At 38.0% G+C, this 13,441-nt stretch overlaps 1 protein-coding gene across 1 annotated transcript in view; it reads right to left on the reverse strand.

Annotated features, from left to right (window-relative positions):
- Window positions 1-13,441, reverse strand: part of Sbf2 (SET binding factor 2) — a 412,779-nt gene that overhangs the window by 49,581 nt on the left and 349,757 nt on the right. Inside the window, exons 28-30 of the mRNA XM_026781117.1 lie at window positions 11,149-11,347; window positions 5,299-5,495; window positions 3,025-3,165 (exon numbers count right to left, since the gene is read on the reverse strand). Coding sequence (XP_026636918.1) covers window positions 3,025-3,165; window positions 5,299-5,495; window positions 11,149-11,347 — 537 coding nt within the window. The remainder of the gene's footprint in view (window positions 1-3,024; window positions 3,166-5,298; window positions 5,496-11,148; window positions 11,348-13,441) is intronic.

Genomic DNA, 13,441 nt, shown 5'->3' on the forward strand with positions numbered 1-13,441 from the left:
GCTTTGGAGCCTGTCCTGGAACTAGCTCTGTAGACCAGGCTGGTCTCGAACTCACAGAGATCCGCCTGCCTCTGCCTCCCGAGGGCTGGGATTACAGGTGTGCGCCACCATCGCCCGGCATGCCATGGATTTCTAAACAAACTCCAGCCTCTAGAAGGCAGTCATCCAACAAGCTTCCTTAAAGCCCTCAGGATGCTGACCTTGATTCTGGACTTCTGGCTGTACCAAAACTGTGGGACTAAAGTTGTTTAAGCCACCGTTTATGATATTTGCTCTAGTAGCCCCAGGAAATGAAACACCACAGTCTCAAGGCCTAACAAATTCGCTGGAAACACGACTCCAGAAATATGGAAGCTCTTGGGAAGAACTGTAATTTCAGAAGGCTTTGATGAGGTATTCAGTGACTACCTGGGCATGTTTATGGTTTTCAAAAAGGGAAAAAAAATCTGAATTTTGTAAAACATAGCTTTTAAGTTGTCTCTGAACCAAATTCTGCAATGGATTATTTACAGAGTATTTATAGTTCTTAGGAGAAAGCATTGAGTCTATTAAGTCATGTCCAAATTAACATAACATACCTGGTGATGCAGATAAATAGTTCTAGATGAAAAAGAATGTCATAGATTTAGAAATAAGGATCAAGAGGATTTCAGGAAGAACACAGCCTGTAAGGCCACTCTCCTTCATGACTCACATTACTCTGCCTTCTCCTTGCTAATGATTTGTTCTTTTTTGTCTTTCTGAGAACAGTAATTGACTCTATAGATGAAAAGGGTCTGTAAAAGCAGTTAATATACCAGTGAACAGAATTAATATCCAAATTCTAACACAATTAATAGTCTATATTAGAAAACACCAAGAAGGGTGAAATTTTATAGGTACAACTGATAGCATAGTTATGACCAAAAGCAATTCTCTAGGCCAGTATGTTAAGAAAACAGCACGTGGCAAACAGGTGGCATTACTCTAGCAGGGACCTGTGTCAGGATGGGGCTTTCCCCACAAGGCACTCTGAAGTCGCCAGGACTCCCAGAGTGCTGCATGTGACTCTGCAGAGTCCACACAGTGAAGAGGATTAGTGAGTGGACAACAGCCAGAGAACCTGAGGAAACTCAGAGACAATTACAACAGAGAAAGCAGAACAGCTTTTAAAGCCAAAGATCTCAAGTGCAAGAAATTGGATTTAGTTTCTCACTCCTGATACTTAGTTTGGCCTTACACTTATTATCCTTCCGTCTCAGCTCTCCAAGTGCTAGGATTGCAGGTGTACACCACTTGAACAAGAGCCGACATGTAAACATTATCTTCTGGTGGAATTTTAGAAACATGAGAAAGATGTTCCTAACAGACAGTTGCTTGTATATGCAAAGTACTATTTTTTGGAAGAAAGAAATTGCCCATAGCTGATAATGTCCATGCAGAACCAGGTCATGTGGGTGGCTTGTTTTCAAGGAAAGTCATCCTTGTATGGGAGCAAGAGGAAAAACCCATGATGGTGACTCCACTAAGGAGCAGTAGAACTTTGCTGTCAAGACCCTCAGTTTAGAATTTTCTTTGCAGAGTAAAAGAATCTTGGAGCGACTTGTAGAGACCAGAGTGCAGTGACTACGTCTCTCTCTTCTATCTCTTCATGTCCAGAGAGAGTAAGGGAGAGAAATTTAGATATGGTTTTAGCTTACCCTCCAAGACTAGTAAAATGAAAGGTACTGGAGACTCAGCTCAGACTGATAGCTCTTCTAATTTTGTACGTAGTCTTTTTACCCAGTGAACTTGGTGAGTTGTTAGCATGAAGCATAATTATCTCACCTCCTAATTATCTCTAATCCATCAATATGTATGATACCATTAATAATTATATTCATTGTTCCATAAGGCATAACACCTTTGTCATCAAACTAGAAGTAAATTTGGTCATTCATTGGAGAAAGGTAATTAAGAACAACTCAGAAACATGATTAGTTGATTTTTAAAACATCTACTATCTAGAAGAATGCTCTCTTTTGTTATGCTTGTATCAGCGCTCATATAAAATTGGTCTTACTAACCTCCTCGAGCAAAGCTATTGGATGGATTTACATCCAAATGTCCTGGCACTACCTGCTTAAGCACAGTGGACATTCTTCAAGTCCTCCTTTCAGTCCCTAAAGTCAGTCAAAACAACAAAAGAACAAAACCATGGTGTTCAGGTTAACATTACTCAAATGACAAAAAGTTATCTTCATGTGTAGCAAGTCTAATTGCTGCCAAACATTGCATTTTTTAAATCCCCAAAAGCTTTATTAGAGATAACACAGCAATGTTATTATTTCATCAGAGATAACACATATTTGAAAGATTATAGAGTTAGGTTTGGCAAGTGCAATCAGAGAATCCAATGATAAATGAAGCAAGGCATGCATGGTGTTACTTTGCAAGAAAAGCCACTTTCTGCTTATGTTGAGGTAATTCAGATAGCTGATAAAGCCAAAGAGACCAGCTTCTCCAGTCACATGCTCCTGTCTAACACATCAGGGTTACCTCTACATGAACCCTTTGGGGTTCCATCACATGATAACTGAAACAGAATATTAGTACAAGTCTTAATGGCTTCATCCACATTTATAGAAAACAAACTCTGCAAAATCATAAAGGGCTAAAGAAATTTTTGGAATTTCAAATTTATATGATAATTTTAATCACTATACACTTAATAATCAGATTTTAATTTATACATTCAACTTCATAATAATATTTTAAGGTTTATGTAGACTCTGGGACTTAGGAATTACTTTATGTCTGATACTTCCTATTGTTTTATTACTACTTTTAAAAGAAAATAACTGAATACACATAGTTACTAAATACTAGACATTAACAGTGGTACTTTGACTTCTAAGTAAGAGAAGCTAAAGTTATAGCCTTGCAGGGTAAAAATTTTGAGGAGTCATATTGAAGTAACTAAAAACATTTATCTAAAGAGATTAATCTCAGAAACAGATACTGTCTTTTTCGAGTAGTTGTCAAGAAAATACTGTCAGATCTTACCTGGGGACAGAGCAAGTGCTGGCCTGACAGTAAGGGTATTGTTGCCTCTGAGTTTCTGATGGACGGTAACTGCAGTCAGTAAGGCTTGCAAGTACTTTTCTTGCTCTATGCTACTGGAAGATTCTAAAGAGGAGGTAGAAACTATAATACAAAAGAAAAATATATAAAATAAAAGTCTGCTAATAAATTAAGCTTCAATATATTTGCTTAAACTTTCTTTATATAATGTCATGCTACCACACCCCAATACAGAAACCAGTTAGATTTAAAGCCTATCAATTATGTGGCTTGCCTTTTGATGTTGGTTTCACATCTATTTCTCAACTGCTCATCATTCTCCCATAAAGGGCCCAAGACTGGAAAGCCAGCACAGGACTCAGATTCTAAATACACATGTATTGATACAATCAAAATGAAGATTCACAAACAACATCTCCCTGATGATCTCTTCACATCCTGCCCATGCTACTGTGTGGAAGCAGCGAGGATAAAGAAAGTTTCTTTGGCATTCCAGAACAGGTAGAGCTGAGAATGTCCTAACAGGCGTAACGGTGACATGGGTCTGTGGGGGTTCTGTTGCTGGAAGAGCAGAGGAAGACAGGAGGAATATGGGAGTCACTTCTGCTACATGCCCTGGTCCTTGTAAAAGAGGGGCAGAAAGTAGGCACAAATACAAACAACTGTAAAGCAAATAGTTGGCAGGAATATCAGCCTAGTTTGTGTGAAGCAAAACTGAATCACTGAAATGGGTTCAAGTCCTTTATTTATGTATTTTAATTTCTGATAAAGGCCTCATGTTACAGACTAGCCTTCAAGTCATTATGTTGCCGAGGCTGACCTTGACATACTGATCCTCCTGCCTCCCACCTCTCCCAAATGCTGGGATCACAGGTGGGTACTACATAGTTGGCAGGCACAGGCATCTGAAGAGGTATACTAAAAGGACAGAAAAATCATACATTTTCTTGTACCCTGAACACACAAAAAAATAACATTATTTTTATTTGCTCTAAGGCATCAACAAATATAAGGTTCATGTGCCATTTTCAAGTATGACACTATTCTTTCTGATCATATTAATTAGGAGGTACATCCCAATGTGAAAAACACCAAAGCATAAAATAAACAAATGCACTTATTCAGAAATATAAAATACATACTATAATAAAACAACAAAATTCCTATCAGATAAATCATAACATGGAGGAATAACTTTCCTATTGAATGTTCAGTAATATGCTTGCCAGTGCTCCCGAACTCACAGCTTTTCTGCAGTTCTATCTGCTTCTGATCTAATATACATACTTTGGCTTGGGAGAGCTCCCCAACACAGAGAGTGGTAAAATCAAACTTCCTTTTATTACAACACTGATGAAAATCCAACCCAGGCACAATACAGTACCACACAAAATGCCCTTAATCAAGCAAATTATGAGGGGTGTACTGGTCAACTTTCAGGAGGGAAGTAGATGAAAATAGAAATCTCAAGAACCACATGGGTCTTCTAGCTTTTTGACCCAAAATTTTGGGTTCTAAAGAAGAAAGAATGCTATTCCCCAAATCATACCCAGTACTTTAGTGGGTCAAAGTTTAACTGGAAACCATGAAAAAAGTCAGCTCAAGACTTGACTACCTTGGTTATGGTACTTACAGATTTTCTCGGGACAAGGAACTATATCACTATTTCCCTAGTTTCCTAAAATATTCTTTATCTGAGACCACCAAAAGCTTCATTCTGGTTGGGTATACTGCTACATTTATATATATTCACATGCCATACAAGACAAAATTCATATTTATCTCTGTAGCTGTTATATGTACCTGGATACTTTTCAGAAACAAAGAGTACAAAGATTGGTACAGTCTAGTTTCCAAGAATAGATATTCTGGCTTGCCAGAAGCAAAACAGCCTAGAACCAAGGACTATTATTTGTCAAAAACCAAGAAAAGAAAAGATCAGATATGGTAAGAAAGATGTTAAAATCAGCGTGGAGTCCCACATGCCTGCACCCGTCTTCACTTAAGTGCAGTGTTGCATATTCTGCATGAGACACAGTGAAAAGGGTGTGGTGACGTAGCTGGACCTAGGTTATACTCCCTGTATCTTGGGAAGATTCCTTCTCTCTGGTCTTATTCAGGATGCCCTCAAACTTTAGGGATCAGGTGACCCTGCCAAAGTTTCCCAGGGAATTGAGTCCACACGTCTAGATACTGTGCCTGGCGGAGGCTTAAGAACACTCTTCTGTGAGAGCTGTGCTATACAGATAGGCTTACCAGCTTGAGGGGAGTTCTGTGATTTGAAAAGACCAACAACTCCCTTGCCATGGAATCCCCCAGATCGGAGGAGCAGAGTACCACTTCTTGAGTTCTTCCAGCACACGACGGGTAGGCGGTTGTGTCGATAGCAGCGGGCTACTCTCGGTAAACTGCTGTCTTGTACAGCTTGAGGTATGACTAAAAGGCCAGGATAGCTTCAGGAATGCAGGAGAGAAAGAGTGATTGGGGAAGAGAAGGGTAAGAAATACGGGGAAGGAGATAATAAAATTACAAACTGCAGTTATCACTGTGAATTTTGAACATGCAGAAACATGTTGGTGGAGATGTATCATAAAATATGGAAGTTCATTAGACTCAATTTTTTTGAAACGGTCTTATCATGTAGCCCTTTTCGGCCTAGAACTTGCTAAACTGACCAATATGGCCTTAATCTCACAGAGATCCATCTGCCCCTGCTTTCCTGAGTACTAGGATTAAAAGTCTGTATTATGAGAAAAAGCCAAACTGTCAACAACTTACAACAATGACAACAGAGAACAAAGCCGCCTATAGAACGCCTGAGAAGTGGAAGGGTCAAAACTAAATGATTTTTGGAGTGACAACAAAAAGTTCAAATGTAAAACAAGTTTAACTGTTTCATTAGCACTATACAGTGATGTTTATTTGTCTATTAATAGTCAACCCTGGCTGGCCTGGAATTTGATGGAGACTAAGCTGGCTTTGAATTCACAGCGACCCATCTGCCTCTGCCTCCTAAGGGCTGGGGTTAAAAGCATATGCCACCAAGTCTGTGTTATGATATTTTTTTAATTAAAAACTTAAAATTAATTTTCAGAGAACTTCTTACAGCATATCTTAATTGTCATGTGTTTATTTTTAAAGACTGGCTCTCAAAGTTCAGGACAGGACTCTGGGGAAGTAAAGTGTATGAGTACCTAATCTGTAAGTAAAAAAAGAGAGCAATTTGCTTTAAGAATCACACATATTTTATCTCTTTGACTACTAATCCAGCAACCTTTTGGTGATTTTTTTTATTATAGGGCAAAATATAGTAAAACAAGGCATACAATTTCCCATGTTATCCATTTTAAGCATATAGATCTGGAGCTAAGCACATTAATAAAGCTGTATTCATCACCCCACTCTTCTACACTCCTCCCAATTCTTGGCCATTGCTTTCCCATCAAACAGGATTTCCTGCTTTCAGGTCACACACATACCTCCTAAGAGAAAATGTGATATTTTGTCTTCCTCCATTACCTTCTCCTGTTCCCTGCTTACCTCCTTCTTCAAAACTCCTTTCCCCTCACGAGTACTTTTACTTTCATGTCATACATATTTAAATATGGATTCTGCATATTAAGAAAGATATAATATTTGTATTTACAAATCTAGTTCATTTTGCTTAGCATAATGTTCACCAGTTCCATCCACTTTCCTACAAATGATATATTTCTTTTTCTTTCTTTCTTTTTTTTTTTGGTTTTTCGAGACAGGGTTTCTCTGTGGCTTTGGAGCCTGTCCTGGAACTAGCTCTGTAGACCAGGCTGGTCTAGAACTCACAGAGATCCGCCTGCCTCTGCCTCCCGAGTTCTGGGATTAAAGGCGTGCGCTACCATCGCCCGGCTTATTTCATTTTTTTATAGTTGAGTAAAATTCTGTTGTGTGTATAGCACATTCTCTTTACTCATCTGTGATGGGCATCTAGGCTGCTTCCATATTGTGGCTACTGTGAACAATGCTGCAATAAACATGGACAGGCAAATGCATCTGTAGTAGGCTGACTTAGATCCAAGTTTCCATCCATCAATGGTATAGCTAGATGATATGGAAATTCTATTCTAGTGTTCTGATTTCCAGTGTCACGTCAGTTCATATTCTCACCAGCATTATAAAAGGGTTCCCTTCTAAAATCCTCACCATCATTGTCCTGTCAATATCCATTCTGACTGGGGATGGAAAGAGAATAGTAATGTACTAATTTGCATTCTTCTGAGGATTAAGGATGGCTAACATTTTTCATATATTTATGGGATACTTATATTTCTTCTTTTGGGATAAATCTGTTCAAACATTTGCTCATTTACTGAATGGATGACTCTGTGTTTAATTTTTTTCCCATCCAAATAACCACTTTTTAATGAAATGTTTATTAAAATTTCCTGCTATCATTTTAACTTCTTTCCTTATCCGTTTTCTTTTGTTCTTCCTTCTTTTATCTTGAGACATGTTCTCACTGTAGCCCATGCTGTCCATTTCAGCCTTTAGAGTGCTGAGATTATAGGTGTGAACAGGCCTCTGGCTCTTCCTGGCTTTCTTAATGCTAGTCCTGACGTGGAGTGCTATAATTGATCAGCATACACTGTGGGGAATGCTCTTCCTGTCCCAAGAAACCTATTTCTATCTCAAGGTCTTAAATATTCTCCTTTCTTTTTTTCTTTCTTTCTTTTTTCTTTTTCTTTCTTTCTTTCTTTTTTTCTTTTTTTGTTTTGTTTTTGAGATAGGGTTTCTCTGTGTAGCCCTGGCTGTCCTGGAACTTACTCTATAGACCAGGCTGGCCTCAAACTCAGAGATCTATCTGCTTCTGCTTCCTGAGTGCTGGGATTAAAGGTGTGGGCCACCCCTGCCTTGCTATTCTCCAATTTTACAGAAGCTTTATTTTAAAAACATCTTATGTGTAAGTCTACAAATCAATGGGAATTGAGTTTTTTTTTTTTTTCGAGACAGGGTTTCTCTGTGGTTTTGGAGCCTGTCCTGGAACTCCCTTTGTAGACCAGGCTGGTCTCGAACTCACAGAGATCCGCCTGCCTCTGCCTCCCGAGTGCTGGGATTAAAGGCATGCACCACCACCGCCCGGCTGAGAGTTTTTAATTAAAATAAAAACCATAAATGTATATTGTATCTAAAATGTTTTTCTGTCCATAAGAACTTATTATATACGCTTCATTTTATCAATGGATTTTTTTCTGATAGAATTTCAAGCATCAATGCAGTTCTGCAGCTGTAAAAACTTGGTCTTTATTACTAGTGATGCTTTTTATTTTTAGTATTTTCCTTTTGTTCCTTAGTAAGTTTTACTTTAATGTCTACTTGGGCATTTTTATGGTGACAACAGCTTTCGTTTTCAGTTTCACAAGATGTATTTTCCTAACCTTTTAGTTCCCACCCTTTTGCATCTTTGTACATTAATCACGTCCCTTAACAGCAGCAGAACACTTTTTAAAAGCTCTCCATAATCCCTTTCTTTTAATTGGAGACTTAGTCAATTTATAATTTCTTATTGATATGTGTGAAAGTCTTTGATCTCATTCTTGTATTCTCTGTATTTCTCTTTTCTTTCTTCCCCCTCTCTTTCCTCCTTGACAGGACTGGTTTTCTATTTCCTTCCAATAGTTTGCTTGATATATATTCTTTTACTTTACCACAAATCCTTCTAATAAGACGTGTTCCAACAATGCTCTATTAAGACAGCAACAGACATGAGAAAGTGGACAGGGAAAGACCATCAGGCCTCAATCCTACATAAAGAACTACTGGTAACTAAGAAATGCTGAGAGTGGAGAAATAGTCTTACCCAGGGAAGGGTCCCTAAAGTGGTTATCCAATACCAAGTGATTAGCCTTGAAATCATATGTGTGTATACACACACACACACACACACACTCACACACACGCATGGCACACACATATTGGCTAGTTTTATGTCAACTTGACACAAGCTAGAGTAATTAGAGGAGGGGTCTCAATTGACAAAATGTGTCTGTAAACTCAGGCGTAGGCAAACCTGTAGGGCATTTTCTTAATTAGTGATTGATGGGGGAGGGCCCAGGCCATGGTGGGTGGGGCCACTCCAGGGCAGATGGTCCTTGGTCTGTAAGAAAGCAGGTTGAGTAAGCCAGGGGAAGCAAGCCATGAACAGCACCACTCCATGGCTTTTGCATCAGTTCCTGTCTCGAAGTTCCTGGCCTGCTTGAGTTCCTGTCCTCACTGCTTTTAGTGATGAACTGTGATTGAATAAACCCTTTCCTCCCCAATTTGCTTTGGTCATGGTGTTTTACCATAGCAATAGTAATCCTAGGACAACTAGGTAACTAGGACAACAGTAACATTTATATGGACCGAGACGGTGGTATTTATACAACACATGCACACACACACATACACACAAACAAACACACACACACACACACACACACACACACACACACACACACACACGTCATCACTTAGAAAGAGAGCAAAGGCGTAGTGATGGATGGGAGGGGTTAGGAGGAAAGGGAAGGGGGAAAATGATGTAATTATATTTTAATTACAAAAAATGCTAACCAGGACAATAGTCATAAGCTTACAATAAAAAAGAAAAGATTTTACTGTTTCTGACAGGTTGGAGTGATAGATGATGAAGTCTGTTCTCTTACTAGCAGACATGACTCTGATAGCAAGCTTTTCCTAGCAGGATATCACAGTAACAATTCCACTTGTATTTATTTATGAGGAGGAGTTACTGTGAAGGACATAAGCCCAGAAAATGACTGTCTATTTAGAGTCCCAATTTTTTAAGTTTTTCATGCAAATATTTTCCTTGGCTATAGTCTCAAACTATAGTCCCAACTTGTTTCCTAAGTTTTGTTTTACAAAGTCATGCAAACCATTTAAAACAATAAACCTATAGTTTTTCGACAAGTAGAGTTGAGACTAACAGCAACATTTATTTATTTATTTATTTATTTATTTATTTATTTATTTATTTATTTATGTTTTACTGAGACAGGGTTTCTATGTGCAACAGCCCTAGCTGTCCTGGAACTAGCTCTTATAGACCAGGCTGGCCTCGGACTCACAGAGATCTGCCTGCCTCTGCCTTCCAAATGCTGGGATTAAAGGTTTGAGCCATCACTGCCCAGCTAAGGCAATTTGCTAAAATACAGACAAGGCTTTCAATTTACAAAGTGCTTTGTAGAGCTACTTAATGAAATTTATAAATGCAAGTAAAATTACCTACTGTGTAATCAAAGTATTAAATTTGTGTAAGGTGGAATATAGTTTTAAAGAATATGTTTTCATAGATAGTAAAGCATAAAATAGAAAACATTTTTAGAAAACAGCAATAAGTGGCAAGAAACACAGAACAGATGTGCTTATTTATATTCTTTTTTAAAAATTTATTTAACTTTATTTTATGTGCATTGGCATCAGATCTCCTGGAACTGGAGTTACAGATAGGTAAAGAACTGCTATATGAATGCTGGGAGTTGAACTCGGGTCCCCTGGAAGAGCAGCCAATGCTCTCAACCACTGGGCCATCTCTCCAGCCCCCATTATTTACATTCTTTAAGTAGTATCTTAGGAAAACATAAGTAGACAATACAGGAGCGTCCCTATCTATATTTGGGTCAGCAAATCAAAGCTTGTGGCCAAAGTCCATCACATGTACTCACTCCTTAGTCTACGACTGCTTTGGTGGCAGAGTTTAACCCTGCAATAAGAGGCCACATGGTCTGCAATCTGGCTCTGGAAAACGTCTGTGGACCTCAGGGCTACAGCAGGTATTCTTCTCTTCCACCCACCTGGGAAAATACTACTCTTACTTTAGGTCATCCTCACACACATGCCCGAAACAGCAAATAAGGAAAACGCAGAGAGGGAACAAGTGCTGCTACCTTCTGCTGTAGCAGAGGTAGTTTTTAGTCACCTACTTGTTGTGAGGATACAAATGGGATGCCAACTAATATTGCATAAAACTTATCTCTTAAGTCTGGGATCTTGTTTATGAAATACTTTCTTAAAAGTATTCGAATGGAAAATAAAGAAAGGTCTCTTTTTGGAGTTCTTTGATTTGACACTTACCTCCTGCATAGTGAATACAGCCGGTTAGAGGCAGTGATTCGGAAATACTCTGGTTTTGAACGGGAGGAGTTGCCACTTATGGTTCCCAAACCTAAGCGCTGATAATCTCTGAAACACGCTTTTTCCACCAACTGTTCCATTGTGGATTTCTCTGAGGCCTTCAGGGTTGTACTTGTTGGAAGTTCACTATCATCTGAAACTGACAGGCAGAAATAGGTTTTGTCAAAATGATTAGCTCAAAGTAAAGGACTCAAAACAACAGCAATAGCAGCAGCAACAACTACTATATAGCTTGGGTTTACCTGGAACTTGATACATAGACAAGGTGGGTTTGGAATTCACAGAAATCTGCCTGCCTCTGCTTCTCCAATGCTGAGATTCAAGACATTCAATACCATATGCCTAATTCAAAACTTCCTTTTGAAGAAGGTTTTTATGTTACAGTTACCAGGATTTTATATATCATAAATTAAATCACATAATTTCTACAAGGGATTATAGCTCAATATAGATGAAAACAGTCATGGAAGTCAGGAAATATATTAAGGGTAACAACTAAAAAAAATCAGGGAAGTAATACCATTTAAATAACTTCTAAAAACTAAGTGAGGCATGGTAGTTGCATCTTTTAAAACCCCAGCATTTGAGAAGTAAAGGCAGATTACTAGATGTTCAAGGCCAGTCTGGGCTACATAGTGTATTCCAGGTCAGCCAGGAACACACCCTAAGACTCTGTCTTTAAAAGAAACAAAACAAAGTAAAAGCAAAACAACTAAAATTAACATGATTTTAAATTCATTAGCCACATTTTTTTTTGTTTTGGTCAGGCCTGACTGTTGATACTAAAGTTCAGTAATTTATATACGGGACTCTAAAACAGAAGATAATCTGTTAGTAAAATTTATTTTTAATCACCACACAAACTCATTATCATTTTTGTATTATTTTCATAAGAATACATGCATATTAAAATTTTTAGGTTAACTAAAAGGTTTCTGGAAATCCTTTCATTTGAGGATATAATATATACAAAAAAACTCTGACATTCTTTGTAATCACAGGTTCAGATTCCTCTATGACTTAAATTTGAAAGAATTTACTCAATAACCAAGTACTTTAGAGAGGATTTTTTTTTTATAAAAGGACATTCTTAATTGGTACTGCATGTAGCTACAACAAAAATTCATATTAAAAACTGTCTTAATTTTTTATTTGTTTTTAATATGAAAAAAGTTAAACTTTCAAAGTTCTCAGAAATGTACTCAAGAGTACTAACAGACAAGGACAAAGCATGGTGCTGCGTGGCTTTAAAGCACTCAAGGCAGGCAGATCTCTGCGGGTTCAAGGCCAGCCTGGTCTATATAGTGAGTTCTGGGACAGCTGGAACCACATAGAGAATCTGTCTTAAAAAAAAACAGAAGATATGGCTCTCTCCAAAATGAGAAAAAAAAAAAACCAAAACCCCAAACAAAGCAAAAGAGCTAGTTATGGTGGCACATGCCTGTAATCCTACCACTTAGGAAGTGGAGGCAGAAAAATGTGTATGACGCTAACCTGGACACAGTGCATCTATATGTATTATCAACAACAATTATTCCTAAAAAATGAGACTTGGTGTTTCAGCTTGAGAATTTCACAATAACAGACTTAGATGCCATTTTAATGTTGTCTCTTTAGTTTTAGAGAGGAAAGAACATTATATAATTATCATGTGATGATTTTTATTGTTTGATTTTTGGAGGAAGGTCTCACTCTGGGTCCCAAGCTGGACTTGAATTTATGAGCTGAAGTGATCCCCCTTCTGTGGCTCCTTAGGAGCTGCGACTTCAGCCATGTACCATTATGTCTAGTCATAGACTGTTTTTTTATTTTTTTTTTCATGAAATAATTCAAAGTAGGAGATTCAGTAGTTACAGGTAGCAACGTTTTGTATATGACTGTGAGTAGGCCAGAGTTTTTCTACTAAGTGTTCATTTTAGCAATGGAATGACAGATCTTTTTATTGCCCTCAGGGATAAGTGTGTAAGTATTCCTTCTTACAGTGGAGAAGCATACACACATAAAATCTTGTAGGTTCTTTGTTCTAGCAAGCCAGGTGAACATTTTTTGGGCAATGCTCTCACTAAAAATGAGGTTTCTTTTAAAAGGTTGCTATGGGTGCTAGTTGTATAATTACTACTGATGGACTCTAAGTTCATTATTTGTAATAGCCAGAACCTGGAAACAACCTAGATGCCCTTCAATGGAAGAATGGATGAAGAAAGTGTGGAATATATACACATTAGAGTACTAC

This window comes from Microtus ochrogaster, chromosome 8, assembly GCF_000317375.1.
Source record: "Microtus ochrogaster isolate Prairie Vole_2 chromosome 8, MicOch1.0, whole genome shotgun sequence".
NCBI classification, from domain to species: Eukaryota; Metazoa; Chordata; class Mammalia; order Rodentia; family Cricetidae; genus Microtus; species Microtus ochrogaster.